At 39.8% G+C, this 24271-nt stretch overlaps 1 protein-coding gene across 1 annotated transcript; it reads left to right on the top strand.

Moving 5' to 3' along the window:
- Positions 1–3180: 3180 nt before the first annotated feature.
- Positions 3181–23484, top strand: LOC131255700 (D-aminoacyl-tRNA deacylase). Its single transcript, XM_058256494.1, has 9 exons — positions 3181–3381; positions 5608–5788; positions 6664–6806; positions 7255–7318; positions 10953–11005; positions 13871–13926; positions 14848–14922; positions 17780–17968; positions 22887–23484. Exons 1-9 carry the CDS (start codon positions 3220–3222, stop codon positions 22972–22974), a joined length of 1011 nt encoding a protein of 336 aa, XP_058112477.1. The 5' UTR covers positions 3181–3219; the 3' UTR covers positions 22975–23484.
- Positions 23485–24271: the final 787 nt, after the last annotated feature.

Here is a 24271-nt window from a genome sequence, read left to right as displayed (position 1 = left end):
AAATTTAGAGGTTTTAGGTGCTTCTCAGTGTTGTGGCTCATCTGAGGTTTTTTTTTTTTTTTAAATATTTTTTAATGGGGTTGGATTTTTTATTATTATTATTATTTGTTTTACAATGAACTTAAAAACTTTCACATGATAGATGGAGTGGATGCCAAACATCCTTGATGGTGGCTCAAGAGCCCATAGAACTGGAATATATAGGGAACCACGCTGGCCTGACCATGCCTAGGCAAGGGCCTATCTGCTACTAACCGGCTGGCACGTGAGGGTCAATGTACAAGAGATCCACCCCATCCATCAGGTGTGTTGCCTCTTGCTCACTCTATAACTCAAAAATCAGGCCCGCCGAAAACTCAAATAGGCCACATCAGGGTCGGGGGATTTGGAACACCATTAGTCAAGTGTGAACCCACTGTGGATGAAGTGATTTTCTGAAAATTGGTGGGAGGTGGATTCTGGTCCAGCGGAGTGCTGGATGGACCAATGAAAAAGAGTTATTTGTGCACATCATGCAGCCGTACATGCACAAGAAGTTTAAACTATGTGGGGCCCACGACAATGCCCGAAAAAAAAAACATTTTGTCCGTCAGTTTCACTTGCTTAAGGTAGGACATTGAGGTAGATCAAGTGAATTATGCCACTGAAAATGGCGGAGATTGAATGCTCACAACTTAAACCTTTACGGGGCAATAAAAGTTTTAAGTATGACTAATGTTTGTGCTTCCAATTCATTTTATTGGGAATGACATCAATAACATCATTAACCGTTTGGATAGCATTCTACAAAAGTTTCAACAATGGTTGTTTTGCATTCTTAATTTTCAGTTATGTATAGGGCTGTGCACAAACTGAGTTAGCTCAGTTAGCTCGCTCGACTCGAAAAAGCTCAATTCAACTTGGTTTGAAACTGAGTTCGAGCCGAGTCGAGTTAATTTTTTGAGCTCGAAAAAATTTCAAACCGAGTTCAAGCTTGCCTAAGCTCGATTCGACTCAAATCGAAACCCAACTCGAATTGAACCAGTTACTTTGATATTAATTTTGCTCATCAAGTGTTTAATGAAATTACTCAACGAAGTGTCGGCTAGTGGTAAGGAAGGTATGTATATTAAACAAATACCATTTTTTCTTGATTTTGATGTTGCCTACATGATGTTTGATGAAATACCGGTAAAACTACTGCCGTTGTTTTACATATAGTGAGAATTTGGAGGTGCAATCCATGTATTTGTGAAAATGCTACACAAGCGAACTTAGCTCGAACTGGCAGAAGCTGCTGACCGAATCGAGCCGAGCTGAGCCAAGTTCGAGCTGGGGTCAACTAGTGGCCAAGCCGAGTCGAGCTTGCACAGCTCGACTCATTTAAACTCATGTACACCTCTAGTTATATACCCATGAGTTTCGGATCTACCTAGTTTAAGCTCATCGATGAAGCAAATTTCTAACCAACTCCATAATGATCCTTAGATGGGTTTAACTAGTACGTAGAAAGTTATGTGGAACCCACCATGATGCGAGTGAGAAATCTAGAATACCTACGAGTTTCTCCTGCTAATGTTAGGAGGTGAGCTTAAAACTGAGGTAGATCTATAACTCAAGTGAACCATACTGCAAGAAACAATGGAGATGGAAATCCTACCGTTCAAACATGGAGTCGATTTCTCACGGATATCTTGGTGGGCCCATGCAGCTTATGACGAGAGAGCTTCCTGTGGGCGCTGGCAACTTTAGTCGCTGTCATGCAAAGGTGGTTTCGCCTTTCAATGTCCGTGGACGCGGTTTGGCTAGTGACGCTGCTACTGGCCACGTGGTTAGTGTTCTGTGCTATGTGGGCTGCACCGTGATATGCGTGTTTTATCCGCACTTTCCAATCATTTTGTCACATCATTTTAGAGCTTTATCTCAAACATCAGGCTGATCTAAATTTCCGGTGGACCACACCATATGAAAATATTGGTGATTGAATGTCCATCATTAAAAACCTCCTAGGCCTCACTGTAACCTTCATTTGACATCCAACCTGTTGATTAGGTTATACGAAACTAGATGAAGGGAGAAAACAAATATCAGCTTAATCCAAAACTTATGGCTATTAAGAAGTTAATGATGGGTGTTAAATCAACGCTATTTCCTATGATTTGTCCACTTGAGATTTGGATCCATCCATTTTAATTTTGGGCTTATACCATACAATAATATGAAAAATGGATGAGCAGATTGGATAAAATACATACATCATCGTAGGTGCGAAAATAGATTGATGGCGTAGATGAAATACATAAATTATGGTGGGGCACAAAGCACAGGGTCACTAGCCAATCCGCGTACACTGATACTTTTTCATCGGCACCAGTTGACGCGGATTGCGTACTACCCCCGCCCGTTTCTAGCTCCGAACGGGCAGTTCTGTGGGTGGGTCCACCGTGATGTATCTGTACATTTTCTCAGATTATTTTAAGGCATAAGCACAAAATGAGGCAGATCCAACGATCAAGTGGACCACACCAAATAATAAGCTTGGTTGCATTAAAATGCACAATTAATTATATGTCATTTGCATTAAATGAAAGAGTCATCTGTGGTGTGGTCCATTTGATCGTTGGATCTGCCTCATTTTTGTGCTCATGCCTTAAAATAATCCGAGAAAAAGGATAGACGGTTTGGATGTACAGATACATCACGGTGGGCCTGCCCACAGAACTGCCCGTTCGGAGCAAGGGACGGACAGGGGTAGCACGCAATCCGCGTCCCACCCAGTTATTGCTGGTGCCCTCTTACATAAATATCTTTAAGAAATCCACCTGTCAGTTTTTCAAGCTCACGTTACAGGGCAGTCCATAACTCAGCTGGACCGGGCCACAAGAAATAGCGGGATTCAACGCCCACCATTGTCCACGGAAGTTCTGAATCAGATGATATTTTTGCTTACAGTTCATCCAAGTGGTAATAATCTTATGAATGGTTTAGATGGCATATAAACATAATGGGAAGGTTTGAACAGTAGATGTTTCAATTCTCACTGTTTCCACAGAAGTTTTTGATCTGCCCAACTTTTAGAATCCCGTTCTATTGTGTTATGAGCTTGAAAAACTGATGAACGGTATGGATTTCTCACAGTCCTCTCTATGACCGCCAAATCCGACCACATAAACTTCCTGTGGGCAGACAGGCGCTAGGCTTAGCGTACATTACCGTGGTAGACCCGCAACCGTTTTGCAAATGTTAAGAGCCATCTCCCGCGTCTTCTCGAGAGCGAGCGGACAGAGAAAGATAGAGAGAATGGTGACGCTTGTGGTGGCAACGACCGTCGATCCAGCTTCCATTGGCCCGGCTTCGGCGCTCTTAGCTATGCCCGGCTGGCATCCAGGCCCCCCAGTGCAGGTTAGCATTCTTCCCCTTTTTTCTTTTCCGCGTGCGCCGCCGCCTTCTCCTGCTCCTCCCTAACAGTCACCGCTGCTCTAAACAGGGAGCGGATTAGGTATCCAAGGCGGTGTGGAACTTACCGTGGGGCCTACCTTGATTCGTCTATTCTATATCCACTCCGTTCATCCGTTTTTCTAGATCAATTTAGAGCAGGAGCCAAAAAAATGAAGAAGATCAAAATCTCAGGTGGACCACACTATAGGAAGCAGTGGTGATTGAATGCCTTACCATAAAAAACTTCCTAGGGCCCACCGTAATGTTTTCATAATTTTTATTTTCCATCCAACCTGTTGATAAGGTCACATAAACCTGGATGAAGGGGAAAAACAAATATCAGCTTGATCAAAAACTTATGTGGCCCATTAATGGTCAATCACCACTGTTTCTTATGGTATGGTCCACTTGAAAAAATGGGTCTGTGCTCATGACCTAAAATGATATGAAAAAATGGATGGACGGTGTGGATATAGAATACATACATCAAGGTGGGCCCCACGGTTAGGGTCGCACTGTCTTTGGTGAGGCTGAGGCTGCACCTAATTCGCTCCCCTATAAAAGTTAGCACCCCCCTTCACTGCATCCTTATTGTTCATCACCCACTAATTCGACGACTCTACTACTACAGCTGGTGTCACGCTCACGATTTTACCCTTCCCTCCACGGCGCATGTTAGGAATAGCTATTTTTTCTCCATTTCTCATTTTTGAATATTGTTTTGAAATGATTTGAACTAAGATGATGCACGGGAATAAGGTGTATGATTTATAGAACCCAATTTTTTTGGTTTATGTGGCTATACCCAGTTGTTTGGTGTATTGTATAACAGAGGCTGTCCATTTCTGCCTTGAGCTGTTGATCATGAAAGTGTGGCCATTTGAGATCTGAAAGCAAGATGGATGGTGTGGGTGTTGTTGTATGGGTAAAGATCTGGTCTTTTTTGACTCGGTGGCTTGGACTGACTTGTTTGGTCATGGGTTGTGTCCTGAATTGAGCTGAGACTTGGCTGAGTTGGGCGAAGTTCCCTCTATTCTCAATACCCGACTTGCGGTGCCGAGCTGGATTGGACTCCACCAAGTCTGAGTCAACTCAGACTAGTCACATCTAATTTGGGTGAGTTGTCAATCTTGGATCCACCTAAGCTGGCGAATTTTCTGTACTCCTATGTTTTACCCTGTATTCGTAGCCTGTCTATGATAATCCAAACCATTTATTCATTGGCGGCAATCGTGAATTGGTGATTTTAGATGTAAATTCAAAATGATCAGACAATCTGAGCCATCATGTGGAAACAGATGGCCATTGTTTGAGGTGCCTTTGGTTGTATTACCATTATGATTTCAGTACACGGATAATTTGTGGAGCCTTATGATGAATTAACTATTTGGATCATCGTGCACCTGCTACACTGACAATATAAACCTCCTATGTGGATGGGATCTCCTGATATATACGGAGTCACGGCCAATAAATGTGCAGAGTCTAAAGTATACAAACTCGAAATTCCTTGTCATTACTCTATTACTATGGGCATATTCCACCATTCTTAAATCCAGTGTCTCATCCATCATGCATGTGGGATATATATTTACCAATTCATATGTGGGGCCTCCATGAATCAAATATTGAATCTTAAAGGTGTAATTATATGCTTTGAAGTGGCTTCTATGAGGAAAACCGCCATTGCTGGAGTGGCCGCAAGGAAAGAGGAAATTCTGATTCTCACTTTTGCAAAAGTATCAATCTCCCATTCAAATATATGGGACTACCTTTAGGAGCTAAGCCAAAATCCATCTCACCTTGGGACTTAATGATTGAGCAATAGATGAAAAACTAAGTTCTTGGAAAAATGGTCTTTTCTTTGGTTGTAGAATAATGCTAATCACATGGATAGCTTGGATCTCACATGCTTGTGCCATAGTGGCACCTGCTCTGGCATGTAGATGAGCAGGGCTACATGTTTGTGGGTTAAGCATACCTCCAGTTTATATATCTGCTTACATGAATTGGAATAATATGTTGAAAAGTCTCTCTCTCTCTCTCTCTCTCTCTCTCTCTCTCTCACACACACACACACACACACACACACACACACACACAATGCCATAACCTTAACAGTTTGTCCATTTCCTTTCATGGGTACCTAAAGGATTTCAAATTATTATTTGCTCTTTTCCCTTTTTTTAGGACATACCGAGTTTTGTAAATGGAGAGGTGAGGCTATTAAAGCATGATAGCAGTATCGTGGCGGAGGATAATCTGGATAAACGATGGGAGGATACGACTGGGGAGGTTGTGGATGAAGTTATATTTCTTAGCAGGCACACCGCAGTTTCGAATCGCCCTGCACTCACGGTTCATCCAATTGGTAAGCAATATTTCACTATTAGGTTGAATCTGCTCATTGTCTGTGAGAAGGATTTTCACATGTTGCATGGTGTGCTCCGAATTGGGATACTGAAATACTTGTGTAAGATTATTTTGCAATATTTCAAAGACATGAACCTTTCAAAAAACTGAAAAAGAATAAAAATTGAAATGACATGATGCCAATATTGGTACTGGATGAGAGTGTCCATGGGTTGGGACAGCTAGCCGGATCACAAGCCTCATTTGGGCCTATATGCCATAGTCCTAGGTTTGGTGGGCCCCATCGGGTTTAAAAGTTTGGGTGCAGTTAGCTATCATGCTGGGCTCAAGTCAAGTTGGTCGGGTTAGTCTAGGCCAGGCTGGGCCATGATAGTAGTGAGTTACATTAGTTGTATATGAATTCATTATGTGTCATTAATGTACACATTGCACATTGGGCCAGGTTCAGGCTTCACGAAATTTTTACCGAGGTTGTGCTCAGAGAACTTAGCATGTCTCGGGTTCAATCCTATGCCTTGTACAATCAGACCATGCACAGGTTGACCTCAACAGGCCCAAGGCCCAGCCCACTGACACTCCTAGCATGGATTCTTCATGGGTACCCCATGGGACAACATTTGGCAGTATATTCCATGCCGGTTCTAACATTTCTTGCTTTCTTGTCTTTAGAAAAATATATAGAAATTTCATGGAAAACATCCCAATATTAGTTTCACTAATTTTTCTTTTCTCTTCTTCTTCTCATATTCTCCCTCTTTCCTCCTCAATTTATCTCAAGGAACAGGATACATCGATGGCTAATAGCTTAGCAGTTAGTTAAGTGATAGTTTTGTTAAGTGCACCCTTGAGGTTCTCACACATGATGTTCTTTAGGTGTACCCCATTTATCTGAAGATGAGCTTCCGCCTGCTGGTGGAAAGCCTGGGTGGGCAGGACCACCGAGTCCACGGATAGGACCATGGTTGAGGCTCTTGAAGAAAATTGCTGAAACACATAATCTGACTCCTGAATTTGAGGTACGCTCACTTTGAACTAAGATAATATTTATATAATCAATCAGACTGTCTTTGGCATCATCTCCGTTGGTGCAACTACTCAGCTACATATGCAGTTATATTGATATCTATCTTTTGTCTCAAATATACTGCAACTCATTATTGAAAATGGGGATGATTATGATGTAAAAGTAATGCCCTTTTGTACTCGCAATAGAAGATTGGTGCATTTTCCAAGTGGGAGTGTACATGTTACTAACTAGTTACATAAGGGGCTCTGTGTAGCCCCAAATTCTTGAAAGAAATTAATTATAATTCTCATGACTTAAGCAGATCTTATAGTCCATGTATGCATACAGCTTTCATTGTTCAGGTCATAAATAATATTTCTAATTTGAGTTCATTAATCAGTTTGCTAAATAGTTATCAATGCACTAATTCCTTTTTTGTTGTTTGCCTCTTGTTGTAGGTTACATTAGAGGCAACTCATCATGGACCTCTAGTTAATACTCCTACCATGTTTGTAGAGATTGGTAAACCTTTGCTTTCTAACTTTATCAAGCTAATCAATATATATGACTAATGTCATAATTGATTGATTGATTTTTTTCTTTTTTACATTCTATCATCATCATTATCTTAGCCTTTCTCCAAACTATTTGGGATTGATTCTAAATGATAGGTTGGAAAACATTTTATGATTGGCTGCCATAAGACATCTGCCTCTCTTTTTTCTCAAGCTCTTGGAACTAGCCATGGCAGAGGCTCACATGGATATTGTAATTGACCCCTGACACAACTATTACACGCAAGCTCCAGAGACATGTGATGACCTAATCTTAGATGCATCTATAATCAGGTTAAAGAATGTTTAAGTAAATACACGAATCAACTAACCCTTTCCAATCAAAGGGATTAGGTAAATTTCAACATAAAGATGAGGTCATTCCTCCAGGATCATGCTCCTTAGCATAAAATTGCGTAAACAATAAAAAGGGAAGACCTAAGGATATGAGGATATCCTAGATCTAGCATAAGTTAGTCCACGGTTAAGTTTAGATCTGATTCTACTGACTAACCATTCCTCTTTTCTGTTCAAACTAGAAAGGGAGTATCCAGAGAGGAACGAAATGGGTGAAGAACGAATGGTTTGAGATGAAGAAAGTACGGGTCCTTTTGTCATCAAAAGAAAAGAAAGAGGATGATTCTTACCTTTTCCTGCACCTCGAAGATTTAGAAAAAATGAAACTTGAAATCGGGGTAGAATCCTTAACACCCAAGGGCCAATCCTAAAACCCTTATTATCTCTTGAATAAAGAGGAAGAAAAAATACGAATTTCTATTCATTCAATAATAATGAAAATAAGGTTTCTCACAACGTATATATAAGCTAGGGAAAAAATAAAAGTGCACTAAAGCCCCTGAAAATAAGAAAAATAACAAAAAAGATGAAAAAAAATAAAGGGCAATAAAGCCCCTAAAACAAGAAAAAGAACAAAAACGCCTAAAACTAAAACACCCATGTGCAAGGGTGTGGAATCCGACCCATGGATCTATGGTTAGGGTGTAGTCATGTTGCTCCTGCACTCGTAACACGTCAAAAAATGAGTCTGATGGACCCAACGTCCATCCACATCAACTCCTTCGCTTCAGTACTCTGTTGGCGATGCCTCCTCCTTTGGTACACTCTAAAGGGTGCACCACTGATGTCTGCATCACAAATTGTTAAGCCCGCCACACAAGTGTACCACCGTTGGAACAAAAGCGGAAAGGACAGAATCAAATAGGCAGCTGCAAGTAATAGAAGGAATCCATTGATACTTATGTATATGTGCATGTCTCTCTATTTAGACAATTTAATTTATCAATTAATTTTTATTGATAATTTTGATGGACTTAAGATAAATTGTCCTAAATGAGAAAAAATATTTATTAAGATTGCCATGATCTAACTACTTATAATAAGATGGATGTATCTACATCATCATCATCATTGCAATCGTAGTTGTCATCATCATTATCATCATAACCCTATCTTGGCTATTTGGGGTTGGCTTTACAAATAATGTTTTGCTAAGTTTGAATAAGGAATTCTCATGGTAGCTTGGCAAAAGTTCAATGACTGGATGCCCACCCGATTGACATCAACCCTCTTCCTGGGATAGGCTTGGCTGGCTCAAGTGGTACCAGGTGGGGTTATGGATGGTTGTAGCTGCATATGCTCATGACAGTTTGATGATTTGTAGAACTTTGACTAATATATGTTGTTTCAATGACTAGGGAAGAAATTAATTGATTGTGGATGCATATATGTGTGTCTATGTATCCTCTGTGTACATATCTATGCATGTATGTATATGAAGTTTTAGAACCTATATAGGGAACTAATTATACTCGTAGAAAGTCTTGCATAAGGATTCCGCTAACTGGTCATACCATCCCATTACTAGGTATCGTGTAATGCAATGGATTTTAGGCCAAGACTGTACTGGAAACCCTTACAAAATAGTGGCTAAAAGTTTAATGCAGGGGCATTTTCATACCGGGCTCAAGTGGGGTCGCTTGTGGGATGCAGGGGCACACTAGGGGTGGGCGGGGCCCACGGGGGAGGTCTCGTGTTCGAGACTCCTCACTAGGGGTGATTAATGTGCATTTCATACTGGGCTCAAGTGGGGTAGCCTGTGGGATGCGGGGACACACTCGTGAGGGGGGGTGGTACCCATGTGATTTGGGGCCTGGGCTATGAGATAAAGGGATTAATTCGCCATACTCTAACAATTCGAGCTTTTAGAGCAAGTGGTTAATTGTCCTGAATCAAAGTTATAGCCTTGAGACTAAGACAAGCCTTAGTTGGGGTGATCTTCATATCCTATGTGCCTCTGGTACATGGCAGGCAATTTCTTGATGGGCCGCTGACTACTCATGAATGCATTGACTCCATATATAGTAGGGAAGGCTAGGCATTATATGCAAGCTTGATATGGGGAGGGCGTATAACCGTGATTCGAGATTCTTGAGCTACATGTTGAGGAGGCTTGGGTTTGGAGTCCGATGGAGTAAGTGGAAGCAGAGGTGTGTGGGATCAACCTACTTCTCTGATCTCTTAATGGGTCTCTTTAAGTATTTCTTTAGGGGGTCGAGGGTTGTGGGATAAGGAACCCCTGCATCTCCATTCCTCTTTGAGGTAGTTGTGGAAGCTCTCTAGCATCTGCAAGATGTTGGCAAAAGCTAATGAGGACGGTCTTATTACGGATTCTAGGTGGAAATCACCAATTTGCTAATTCTCACCTCCAATTTGCTGATGGTATGATTTTTATTTTTTTTATGCCAGTAGGTGATAGGTGGAAATTTTGGGGACCCTGGTTAGGTGCTTTGAAGTTGTGTCAGGCTCAAGGACCAAGCCTTTGGGAAGTAACATTTTGGGGATTTGTTTGAAAGAGCACGGCATTGATATGTTTGCCAGGAGGTTTGGATGCGAAGTCACTAGGATTCTGTCAGCCTATCTTGGTTTACCTTCATGTGTTAGAAAGCCCCCTATTCACTTGTCGGATGTCACCGTGCACTGGGGGTGGGGGGAAACCTTTGGGATGGAAAAGAAGATATTTGTCCTTCGGAGGGAGCATCATGATCGTCAGCTCAGCTCCTTCAAACTTGCTAATCTATTTTATATCCCTGTTTAAATGCTCCTTCATTGTGATATGAAGTTTGGATAGGATACAAGAGGACTTTGATGGAGGGATCTGGGTGATCAGCACAGGGACCATTCTCTGAAATGGGAGAAATTTGTAAGCTGAAAGGGTTTGGACATGCAGGGATTAGAATGTTGAAGATCATGAATTTGGTGCTGCTCAGAAAGTGGCTTTGGAAGTTTGGGGATAGAAGAAGATAGCTTATGCAAGCATGTGATGTCATATAGACAAGGTACTAGCTTGGGAGGTTGGTATAGGAAGGAGGGATTCATCTTTTTTACGGGGCTTCCTGGCTATGGAAGTGGCTTTTGTAGGACGCTAAGAGAACGAGACCATAGAGATGCACAATTCTCCCCATCTCTTCGACCTGGTTCATTGGCATTATTTGGGTAATGCGGAATGACATATAGCTTATATAGAAACTGTGTTAAGGATTTTTGGCCAGCTTATATCTGACAGTTTCTTCTGGTTTTTGCAGGTAGCACGGAAGAGTATTGGAAGAGGCAGGATGCTGCTCAGGCTGTAGCTCTAGTTGAGTAGTTTCAAACAATTTATGGTTTGTGTATTTTTAGCATTGATATGCATAGAAGCCAAGGGCAACAATTTGAACGGAATTATTTTTTCAACTTGCTAAAAATATGCATGATTAAAAGACAGGAAACCAAAATAAAGGTAATTTAGGTAATTCAGAGCAGAGCCATTTGCTAGGATTCTACTGGTTAGATTCTAGAATATTTCAGTACTATTTTTAAAAATGGTGTTAACTCTTCAATGGTACACATGGCATAGTTTCTAAGTGATCAACACTGTCCAATTATCTGAATCATGGATGTAGAATTACCAAAAACTTACATTGAGAAGATGATAGTAATAATCTATTTTATCCTTGGAATTTAGACAACCATCAATTGGATAATTAAGATTTCTTGATTAGTGTGATTTTAAAGATTGATCTGTGCACAATATTTTGCATCCTTTGGATGGTCTGGATATACATACATGAATGCCACGTGAATCACCACCATAAATGGTGGGGAACCATCACAGGAGCAGCTTACTTGTTAGAACCGGGTCTCCTCCACTCTCCCCATGTCTTGCAAAATGCTTCCTTTCTCTGCATTTTCATTTCATTGCCACATTAGATCGGAACTTTCTTTTAAACTTACCTCTCTTTAGTAAGTAGTGAGGTTGTAAGGTTTCCATTTTCATTCCGCAAGTATGGATAGGGGTGTCAAAAAAGCACTGATGTGCATACATGGTTGTGTGAAGAATTTGGGAGAATCAAAACATGGCATGATATAACATTGGTACAGTTTGTTAGAAGCATGCTCAAATGTATGCATGCTCCAAATCCATTCTTGATCCCAATTTTTAAATATCGACGATATCAGCCGATATATCCAACAATATATCTTATATTCAACATGTTCAATCTGGTGAGCATTTTCAATTTCCAATATTTTTTTTATTGAAGTTATGTTAAATCAGTGTCAAATGGTTACAAATCCATTGGTCCTTCATGTTTTGCATGAAAAATCATGGAGTTGGAGCTTTGATTTCAATATCCATTGGTTCTTCATGTTCTCCATTATTTATTTATTTTTCAAAATTTTCCTTCAACCAGCTGCCAATTGAGACTAATTTCGAAGTATTCAGGAGTATTTGATTAAATGATCATCACATAAACTCTAAATTCGAAATTTGAGTGCAGGTGGTCCGATTTGGTGGAAATTGGAAAAAATTCAAAATTTTCCCAATTTCTCCCAAATTGCTTGCAATGTTGCACTCCAAACATAAAATCAAGCATGTATGAGGGTTGATCTACTGATTTGTTAAGCCTTTGTCAATTTTCAAGATATAAAAGCATTTTTAATTAAAATTAATAAAATATTGTTGAATTTTTTTAAAATTTTTTTCCTTAAACTAGCTGTCAATTGAGAGTGTCTGATGAAATGATCATCACATACACTCTAAACGTTATGCATTCAATTTGAATATAGTTGTATTAGTTCAGTCAGATAATGCATAGCTTAGGACCCTATACAAATAAAACCTATTATGTGCATTTCTTTTTTGAGATGTTATGGTTTAAAACTGTGTATTAAGGTCTTTTTTAACAGTCCCTGAAGTTTCATTGAAAAATTCAACAATTTTCCTAATGTTTCCCCATGTTTCCCAAAAAGTGCGATGAATTACCCGATACAAATGATATATATTCCCGTGTGATAACCAATACGTATCCGTATCCCTAGGATTCAATACGTAACACTGCCTGATCCAATTATCGTCAGATTATGCCTTGGTCCAACATGTCAACAGAGATTCGGATCCCTCGATTAGCATTGGCCATATGGGTGTCGTGAGAGACCAACACTGCTTTGATCAGTATAGACCTAGTCTGTTTATGAGGGAGCAGGAGCCTCTAGAGTAACTCTTCATTTGATGCCTGAAAGTGATAGGCCTTCCCTAACTATGGAAATTACTTAGTGAGAAGCTCCCGCGGTTAAGACACAAATCCACTGACCCGGGATACCTAGTACCTTTCATTTGCCAAGCACTTGCAAGAACAACAATTCACTATACCATACAAGACTAAAAGAACTAGCCAGCCTAGTACCTTTCAAATTTTATTTTATTTTTTTTGTTATGCAGCCATAGGCTACCTGCATGAATGTAGTAGCATTATCGCAATAGAGCTGCTGTAGTCGGAACATCTTGTGCATGTTTGTTATCTTGCAAACAGAGCCTACATATATAGTCCAATGATATCTGGATGCTTGCCTATTAAAAGAAAACCCCATTGCTCTGATGTTTTTTTCGATATGCCCTGCCAGAGTGTTGCATTGATGTGTGTGCATATGCTTTATTACCACCTGCATGAAGTCCTGATACATTTCTCATATGGTTATGCTATCCCTTGCAGCAGCAAGCTTGATCTTGGTTGCATGAATCTAATCCTCATACCACCTGCTACGGCACTTCCACCAGGATCACCTTAACTAACCTATTTTGCAGTAAATGTGGTTATTTCTGTTTTAGACCTCCAAAAATGCACATTTTAAGTTGTTGAATATTGGTTTATATAAAATAAATGCCTCCTATGTGCTCCTGGCTTTTGAAGTTCTTAAGAATCATAGCTCCCTCGCTTCTGCACCCGAATTTGCTCCCCGTGCTTTTGATCCACTCCATACAACTATTGAAGAATATTATTTATTTTGTTATTAATAATTATCTATTAAAGTGAGAAAGAGAAAGAATGCAAAGAAAATTATAAAATAAAATACCATCCATATAAGTGAGCTTACAATTGTTGAATCTATTTTGTTATCTTTAGCTTCTAGTAATTGGATTTCTTTCAATAGCTTCTGTAATAATTTATTTTTCTAATGCTTGCAGTTATTGTGGGAAGGCCTTGGACTAGCAGGTGGTGATGGTGTAGGAAATTGGCACAGGTATGATCATTGTAATTTTTTGTGACATCCAGTTCCATGTCTTCCTAAGGCTGTTTGGATGCCACTTAAAAATGATTTCATCTCATTTTATTCAATCATAATTATGTATTAGAGATCAAATTTCTGGTAGGTATTAAAAATATAACCAACAATTTGTATAAACTATGATCTCTAATGCGTAATTGATGTTAGCTAAAATGAGATGAATTCATGTTTAAGTGGCAACCATACATGCCCTAAGAGTGTGTTTGGCAGTTAGTACATTTGCATCAATTGAAATGGGCATTGTGTTCAATTTGGCCATGAGCTGCATTGAACTCATTCGCCATTTCAGGCTGGTTTGAGGGCCTTTCTCCATTGAATGGGTTCATGCTTTGCAAACAAAAGCCTATTTGAAGAATCAAATCATCGCCACTTAAATAGCACGGAATGCACATTTCCAATCTATTGATTTAAATTGCAGTAATAGTATAGTGAAGTGGAAGTAACCAAATTGTAGTACCTTGGCACCATATTGCGGGATGGGCTTCAGAAAGTAGAAGACATCACCTAGTTTTGTTATTCTCTTCATTAGACCAAATGTTTGCAATTCAATTCATTTCTGCATCCAAACGCAGCCCAAAATATTGCCACAGATCATATCTGTAAGTCAAGTTTTTGACAAGGTAATCGATCATCCGTATTTCCTCCAAGCACTGCAGCCTGAACTAATTACCTTTGACTTTTCATTGAGCAACAAAGCTGTCCAGTTACATACATTTGTACATAGGGCACATCCACACACATCTATGTATCATTGTCGAATATGAATATTCTAATGTCTGTGCGTGTGCTTTGTATTACTGAAAATTGATGTCCAAAACACTCTCCTTTCTTTCGTTTTTTTACTGCACTTATGCTTATCCTCTTAATGGAATACAGGAATAGTGAGAGAAATAAAGTCCTACTTGGACTTGGAGGTGGTCATTATGCACCCAGGCACATGGACATTGTTCTGTAAGCTATTCTTCACCAACTTTCTTTGCTATATTGTGTGCATGCTATTTATTAAGAAAATGGAATAGGTCTTTGAGATCAGTTGAATGTGGTGAAGAGTTATTGAGTGGCCGAGATAGTTTCTAAAGAACTGATCTGGTGCCTCCTAGCACAATTTTTTTGTGCTTCCACCCGTTTAATGAATTTGTGGGGATTTTTTTTTTTTTTTTTTGAGAGAACTGAAAATTTATTTAGAAACCGCCCACAGGCGGAAAAAGAATATGGCCCGGTAACTAGTACAAAAACAAAGTATCAAGATTAGTAGACTTCACTGCTTCTACGAAATTTGCCCATTCCAAAACAGTAAATTTTACTAAACTAATAGTCTCTTCAACAGAGGGGCTTTTGTTTTGGAAGCATCGACTGTTTCGGGCTTTTCAGATAAACCAAAAGATTCCCAAAGTGACCAGCCTCTATATAGCTTTCCAATAGTTACCCATAGTAGCTCCATGCAATGCCCATAAGAGTTGATCAACAGATTCCAGCATCACCCAAAATCACAATATCTGAATTGATTGTGCCGGATGTGGAGAGAAATTTTTTTTTTTTTTTTGAGAGAACTGAAAATTTATTTAGAAACCGCCCAAAGGCAGAAAAAGAATATGGCCCAGTAAGTAGTACAAAAACAAAGTATCAAGATTAGTAGACTTCACTGCTTCTATGAAAGGGGTCCATTCCAAAACAGTAAATTTTACTAAACTAATAGTCTCGTCAACAGAGGGGCTCTTGTTTTGGAAGCATAGACTGTTTCGGGCTTTCCAGATAAACCAAAAGATTCCCAAAGTGACGAGCCTCTATATAGCTTTCCGAGAGTTACCCATAGTAGCTCCATGCAATGCCCATACGAGTTGATCAACGGATTCCAGCATCACCCAAAATCACAATATCTGAATTGATTGTGCCGGATGTGGAGACATGAAAAAATCAAACCTCTGGAGGCACCAAATCACTAACCTTTACTCCAAGCACATGAATTTTAAGAAAGTAAACTGTCTAAATAAGGTATCTTTGAAGTTTTTCGCTCTCTGGAAATTTTAGTGGACCTTTCTCTGCGAACAAATTACCTAAAGCTGAAGTGGCAGGTGTGAGCCTCAAAAAATCTTGATTGCCTGAGAATACAGATATTCAAATACGTGTGGCTTAAATATTCTTGGTGCCTAAAAAATCAGAAACTGCAAACAATTAGAGACAACTTTATCCCCCTCAGAAGGGTTCGAGTTGAGTCCTAAATATAAAGCTTGGAAGCTTATTTCCAGTTTCTCATGTGGTCCGCTAAAGTGAACATCTGCATGCAATCTGAACCTCTGATATCTCCTTAATAACACCAAAGAGTGCAGCAAAAAGTCCTTGGTTAGGCCATCAAATAACATTGATCTGCATCAAAAAGAGGGTTCAAAACTAGATCTCTGTTAGCTTGCTATAAAAGTTGCAGAGACCATTTAGATGGGGTAGATTCTTTGTTGCCAACATTCCGTCTCATTTAGTCACTAGTAGAATCTGCTCCAGAGCAAGTAACATAAAAGGATCTGAGGATTCCTTTCACACTGCCCCATGAGTAGATAAACTCTTTGAACACCTTGCATCTGCATGTGGAGTGATGATTCAGTATGACTTCTTCTTACTGTGTTCTAGTACAAATTCCTCTGTGGGACCACTTATGATGGCTCCACTGCAGTCGCACATGGCCCCAAATTCTCCTCATCAGATGACAACAGCCTTCTAATTAAGGGCCAACAAAAATGGGTACTGAGATCATTTTTAATTTTTGGAGTCCATTTTTGAGCCCTTAATTGGATGTTGGGATCATTCGATCAGAGTGATTTTGGGGCCCATGTGCAATCCCCAGTGGGCTTCTTCTATCCAATGGTCCACCATGACCATAGGTGGGCCAACCATGGCCCCAAAAAGGAACTTGCACAAAAATACAGTTGGAAGAATTCTTCCTGGATCATTGCTCTGAAATCACTCAATGCCCTACATAGCATGTCCTGCCAACATCTCAGTATCTGAAGAGACTCTCCTACCCTTTCAAAAGGTTCTTTCACCCAAACTTCTGTACCATCCACTAACCTTAACACCCTTAGTATTCAAATGCAAAAGGCTGGTCTGCCTACTATGGCTAGTGAAAATGAGGCACACCTATCATCACCTTCCATAATATTTCTAAGAATGCAGGGTACATGGCAGAAACAGATCAGTTGAATCGTGGAATGTCAGATTTGTATCCTTGTTTAGGATACTTGGATCTACATATTGAGTTGCTTCTGGAAGCATGTACATTTGGGGCTGCAACTTGTGTTCAGGTCAGCCCGAAGCCGAGTGACCCAACCCAAGTTGGGGTCGAGTTGTCAGGTCCTCGGGTCGAGTTAGGTTGGACAACTCTGACCCAATTTGAAATTGGGTTGGGGTTGGGTTGAGCAAATTTTGGTTTGGATTAGGTTGCATGAATGATCATATGTATTTGGTCGGGTCGGGTTGGGTCAGTTTAGGGTTGAGTATAGAGGATCTGGGTCAGGTTGTGGTCAGACACCTCAGGTTGGATTTTGGGTGAGGTTGGGTCCTCTTGAGGTTGGGTCAGACTCAGGTTGGCACTTAACCCAACCTGCCCCCCGAATTGCACCCTTTTGTACAGTGGATGCATGGAAATTAAGAACATAAAAACCCATCTGCATACATTTCAAAAACTGCATGTGTGTTTCTAATCCTGTCACCAGGGTGCTTTGAAATTTTGTTGTATAATAATTAAAAAAAGTTCATGCAGCAAGAGCGTATGTTTATTATATGCTCTAATGAGCTGTTTCACATGCAATAAATTCAGGAAAGATGGTGTTTGGGTGGGCCACCTGCTGTCTGGGTATTCATTGCCAATGGAAGATCCGAGCAAACAGAAAACAGAAAATCGGGCTGTTGGAATCGGGGGAACATGGAAGCAAGCAATCAAAGCTTCATTTGAGGCTACCAAAGTAGCTTTTCCAGGAGGAGAAATTCTCGCACACTTGGATCACAAGTAAGTTGTCCTCTTCATTTAAAACAGTTGAAAAGTGTTGAAATCTCAATTCACTCTTTTGTGGAACTAAAGCACAAACCATGTGCCTCTAGCACGTTGGCACTGTTGTTTCTTGGCCAGCTTTACAAACCAAGTCCCTCTATCCATTAGTTTTTATGGCAATAGCTGGTGACGAGCCTTGCCAAGTTGGGACCAAGTTGATCTTAGGAGCGAGTTTCACAGTGACTCTGCTCAAAGTCTTACCAATTTGAGTTGACTCGGCTGAGTTTCGAGTCAAGTCAGGGATTTTTTCAACTATTATCATAATGTAATGCTGACCTTTGAGAAACGACTTATCCAAAGTGCTATGAGAAGACTTTCAGTTTCATCAATGTGCGGTGTACTTTCTAATGTTCGGCTGAATGGTTTTGTACAACCAATATCCGTTAACCAAAGGTGTGGCCTTTTTCTTTTTCCTTATTTACCAGACAAGAAAACATAACATGACGCATACCATTCTCTCTCTCTCTCTCTCTCTCTCTCTCTCTCTCTCTCTCTCTCTCTCTATATATATATATATATATATATATATATATATATATATATATATATATATATCATGATTAGTAGCCATCTTAGGGCCCATTTGGTAGCAGCAAAAGTTTAAGCCCAAATAGCCTATCTAGGTTGGGCGTGTCTTGTTCTTGTCTAGCTAAGTGAACATTGTCCTAGTCAGGCTTGTCTGTTGTTTGTAGGAACCTGTTTGGTGAGCTAAGAACAAGTGTGTTTGTTGTTTGTTGTTTGTTGTTTGTTGAAGCCTATCTAGGTCTTATTTTGTCCTTTAAAACACTTGGAGCTTTGTGGAGTCCATCGGGCTATCAGAATGAAATCCACTCCATCCATCATGCTTCTCCCCTCATATCCACCATAGAAACAAAAAGAAAAGAAAGGAAAAAAAAAAAAAACACCTCCATAAAAAAACTCAGGTGGACCATTCAATAGGATTTTTATTTTTTTAAAAATGTAAAATCACGGGTAAACCCCTTTTCAGAACTTCTTAAATGACAATCACTATGTGAGCATAGGGATAGAAGGAACCATAAACTCAAATGACATAGGATACCATAGATACTTTAGCAAGATTAGGATATTTGAGGTGAGAGAAGCTTTGAGAAAGAAGAAAACAGGAAAGGTCCTTGAACCAGAGGTATACCAATAGAGGTTTGGAAGTGTATGGGAGATATTGGTTTATTTTGGTTGACAAAGTTGTTCAACAAGATTGTACGATCGAAGAAAATTTCAAACGACTGGAGGAGAAGTACCATGACACCTCTTCATACGAGCAAAGGGGACAAACAAAATTGCACAAACTATCATGGGATTAAACTTATGAGCCATGCTATGAAGCTTTGGGAGAGAGTGATTGAACAAGACTAAGGCACGAGACGAATGTTTCGGAAAATGAACTTGGTTTCATGACTGAGAGGTCTACCACCGAAGCTATTTTCTTACTTTGAGAATTGATGGAGAAACATAGGGACAGGAGGATCTCCACAATCTTTATCGACTTAGAGAAAGCATATGATAGGGTCCTGAGCAAGGTACCAAAAAGTGGTTACGTAACGGTTGTAATGGGAATAGTGGGAACCATTACGATTTATGGGGGTTATAACGACCATTATGGAGAAAAAATGGCCCATAACAGCCCATCTGTAATGGTCCATTACATGGTTGATGCCGATTTCTTTTTTTCCAAAAATAAAAATAAAAGAGAGGCCATAATAGCCGCAACAGCCTGTATCATAACCATAACAATGGTGGCCGTTACCACCATTACCGTTATTGAATACCTTGGTTCCTAGAGAGTTAATCAAGTGGGTGTTGGGAAAGTAAGAAGTCTCATGAGGATATATTGACATTGTTAAGAATATGTACAAGGGAGCGGTAACAAATGTGAGGACTACTAATTAATTTCCAATTATTGTAGGCTTACACCATGGGTTGGCATTGAGCCTATACCTTTTCACATTGGTTATGGACGAATTAATGAGGCATTTATAGGAAGAGATCCCATGGTGTGTGTTGTTGCAAATGACATATTTTTTATTAATAAAATGAGGGAGGGTGTAAGCACAAAGCTAGATTTATGGAGGGACACTTTAGAATCCAAAGGATTTAAAATTATTCAGACTAAAACAGAGTATATGGAGTGTCAATTTTAGTAATGATAGGAGTGAAAACAGGGAATTAGTTGAGGTTGCTAGCCAAGATGTTTTCCAAAATGATCACTTTCAATACTCTGGGTCAATGATTCAAGGGTGGAGAGATTGAAAAGATGTTGTCCATAGAATTCAAGCTGGGTGGAAAAAATGAAGATGTGCCTCTGGAGTTGTATGTGTTTGTCTCATGTGCCTCTCAAACTGAAAGGGAAATTTTATAGGATAACTATAAGACCAGCCATGCTTTACGGGAAGGTAGTTAAAGAACAACATGTTCATAGGATGAATGTAGCGGAAACACAAGGATGTTGAGATGGATGAGTGCTAAGACAAGCAAGTATAGAATTAGAAATGGATGCATTCAAGGGATACCAATAGATAATAAGATGTGGGGAAGTAGACTTAGATGGTCTGGTCATGCGCAATGGAGACCAAGAAGAGTGAGTGAGTACAAGTTGAAGGCTCTAAAAGGGCAAGGGAAGGCCAAAAGGACGTGGATGGAAATGGTAAGAAAAAGACTAGATGACCTATTGTCTAATTGAAGGTTTGGCCCTTTATTGAGTGGAATGGTGGAATGGGATTCATGTAGCTGACCCCAATTAATTGGGATAAGGCTTAAATGATGATGATGATGATCTAGACAGGTAAACCCCTAAGCTCAAGTGTTGTGGCCTACAAAGTTTTCAATCATCAAAACATTTGGCCCTTTGTGGGAGGAACATGATTAATGGGTTTGATTCAATATTTAGACAATCTTACTGGGTCCATGCACAATGTTTCTTGTGCGTCTCCAGGCCTATTGTTGCCTATTGGTTGACCCACTGAAATTGTGAATTGGGCCGATATTTGATTGAAGGCCTAAATCACAATTGGAATGTGATTGATGGATTGGATGTCACCACACATGGCAAAGAGAGGGAGAGAGAGTGGAGAGAATGTTGTCCGAGCTTGACTAAATCCTACTCGTAGAGACAAAGGACCCGATTAACTCTCAAAAAGAGCTAGGAGTTGTCTCTTACTTCTTCCTTAACCACCATAGGCCTAGACAAGGCAGGCTGGGCTCCAATTTCTTGCGACCAAATGGCCCCTTACTGTTAGGGCTGTCAACAGCCAGGTCCAGGCCTGGCTGAGGTCTGTTCAAGCCTGGTATGTAAAGTAAAAACCCATCCCGAGTTCAGCCTGGCCTGTGATGCTTATGCATGGCCTAGACCCAGTTCCTGATCTCGAACCAGGCTGCCCCTCTTTTGTGCAATATCTAAGCTGTTTGTTAGGTGTGCCCAATTGTGCATGGTATTAACAAAAGTGCCCTTGAAAGCTTAAACAGGTTGTGCTGGGATGGGTTCGGGTTATGCTGATGGGCTCTTACACACAACTTGGGCCTTCCCGATTAATAAACGAGCTTAAATTTATGCCTTGGTCCGGCCCTCTGGCCTAGTATTTCAGCCCAAGCCTAACCTGAAAGCTTGACAGGCCAACCCAGCTGATGTAGGACGGCCTAATCCAACCTTAAATGAACGTGGTATTTGAAAGGAGCAGATTTATACGATCTTTAAAAATAATAATAAATAAATAAAAAATCAGCCTTATACATCATAAACACAAGAAGAAAATAAGGTTAATGCAGCAATGATTATGGTCATTCATCACAAACACGAAGTATTGAATCTTAAATTTTGAATTTAGTCGAATCTGGTGAAAGATAGAACTTTCGTCTTGCAATAGGTCTGTCTGATCCAAGTGGATTTTCTAATCCAGAAAATAGGAATTTTCTGAATTGGGAAATCTAGAAAATTCATTAAAAAAAAAAAATTGGTAGTTCTTCAAATTTAAGGTTTCGGGTGATGGGATTTGAAGAAAGTCAAAATAAATAAATGTGGGGATGAAAATCTTTTAAGATCTAATGATTTAGATAAAAAGAATAGGATCGGCTTCTAAATCTAAAGATTTTAGGGGAAAAGGAAGAAGATAAGGTTAAAGAAAAGAGTACTTTGAGAAAAGAAAGCACAAGAAAAAAGTAAAGGATGAGAAATCACTTCCCTAGGCCATGAGGCCCTCTTCCAATCATTGGAAGTCGAAAACGAAATCGTCAGAAGCGAAAACTCTCTTTCCTAAACACCCTTATAAATTCATAATTACACGAAATTACCAAAATACCCCTACTAAAAAATATATATATATATATTTTTTCAAAAAAAGAAATTCGCACAAAAATTGTGCGCACACAGTCTCCAAACTCAAATAAATCAAATGCTCATAAATTAAATTCAAATTCAAAATGCCCAATGGGCCCCGATGATAGCGTCGTGAAGGTGGTGTAATGAAGGTGGGCTGTGACGATCCAACAGTCCAAATGTCTCTTTAAAGCAACTTACACATGTCACGAACATGTGTGAGGTCTTCAACCTCTAGAGACCCGACCTGTACCCGTCATTTAACCACATCGACACGGGTAATGCACGCCTCCTGCATTAATATACTTTGAATGGTCTGGTGTCCACATCACCAGCCCATTGATATACACAAGAAGATGCATTCATATCCTGCCATGCATGGTACGTAACATGATGCATGCATAGGCCCGTTGATTTCAAAACTCTCTCTCTCTCTCTCTCTCTCTCTCTCTAATTTCCCCCATACTATGATTTTTTGTTGTGCGGCTTTGCAGCAGAGGTTTATTTTTCTTAGTTAGTGATAATTGAAAGATCCTTTTTGTTATTCAGGAGTTTCAAGAGCTGGCAGAAAAATGCCATCACAAGCTTCCTAGCTGAAGAAAATATAAAGGTTGGCAAGCCAGAGGACTTCTTCTAATACAACTGTAACGAGTGCCAGATGCTGATTATTTAGGCTGTGTTTGGATGCACACGTGAATTGAATTGCAAATGTTCAGTTTAATCAAGAGGGAATGACAAAAGATGCTATTCGCAATGAGGACGTGCTTTAGTATCCCTCTGCCATTGACTTCTTTTGAGTCCAACTTCAAAGAAATGTCATCACAATTTAGAGTCAGATTGGATCCTCAATACTAATGCTGAGGAAATCATTATTTTAGTTATTTAGAGTCAGACCCTCAACAGAGTAATAATTGCAATTCAATTTGATAGTGCATCCAAACACACCCTCTGCATTTTCCTTTTTCTTTGTAATGCAATCATGCATGGGTTTGAGCCCATATGCATTTCTACATTGAGGTCTTGGGTTCAAGCCTTGGTTACCTATAAGAAAAAAATGTAATAGGCACATGCATTGCACGTGCGAATGATGTTACTCTAATTAATTATTATTAATATTAAATATAAAACGATGATACCCTTTGTGTTATTTTGGCTACATATGTACCATGAATGTGGATTGTTTGTCAATTTTTGTACATTTCGTTTTGAATGCATGGGCCCACCTGATAATCCTAGTTCTAAAACTCGTGACTTGACTGGAAACTTGGCTGAGTCAACTCAACTTGGCGAGAGATTCTGAGCTGAGTCTCTTGGAAACTCGGTACCGAGCCTGACTCATCCTGGACTCAAGAGGGACTCATCGAGTTGACCTGATGGCTCAGTTGACTTGACATGACTTGGCATGACTCAATCCATAGTTTTAAAAGTCAGTGATTTGACTCAAAAATCAGACGAGTCAACTCGACTCAAGCAGAAATCGAGCCGAGTTGCTTGAGTCGAGAATTTTAATTGAAAGGAAAAAGTGTAGGTGGTGCAATTTAAATGAAATCACGACCTCAACAAAGCTGTCTAACAGCATTTAACCACTGACCACAATCTAGTTATTTGTTTTTGGTTTTTTATGTTTTTGTTTTTTTGGAAATTTGAAACAAACTTTATCAATGCCAGAGCCAAAAGAAAACAGAAAACGGAAATAACTGTACAAACCACCCAAGCCAACCCAAAAGAGAAAAAAAGAAAAAAGAAAAAAGGGAAGAAAGCTGCCTCACCCTCTCAATAACCAGACCTAAACTGGATTCAGAGAAATCCAATCAGAAATACTCGGAAGGACCTGCCTAATAACACCCACAGCCTCAAGACTTTTCTTCTTAAAAGTTGGATTGTTTCTTTCAAGGGAAATTGACGTCTCTGTGCCAAGCTCTGGAAAATGCATA

The sequence above is a fragment of the Magnolia sinica genome, chromosome 9 (genome assembly GCF_029962835.1).
Source record: "Magnolia sinica isolate HGM2019 chromosome 9, MsV1, whole genome shotgun sequence".
Taxonomy (NCBI): domain Eukaryota; kingdom Viridiplantae; phylum Streptophyta; class Magnoliopsida; order Magnoliales; family Magnoliaceae; genus Magnolia; species Magnolia sinica.
The sequence above is the reverse complement of the archived record's forward strand: the minus strand, read 5'-3'. Positions and strand labels throughout refer to the sequence as shown.

Bases quoted from the DNA above. Each gene is read 5' to 3' on its own strand.
- LOC131255700 (XM_058256494.1), top strand. From the start codon at position 3,220: ATGTTAAGAGCCATCTCCCGCGTCTTCTCGAGAGCGAGCGGACAGAGA. The intron at 5,789-6,663 runs GTAAGCAATATT...GATGTTCTTTAG, and splicing joins ACTCACGGTTCATCCAATTG to GTGTACCCCATTTATCTGAA. The intron at 13,927-14,847 runs GTATGATCATTG...AATGGAATACAG, and splicing joins GGTGTAGGAAATTGGCACAG to GAATAGTGAGAGAAATAAAG.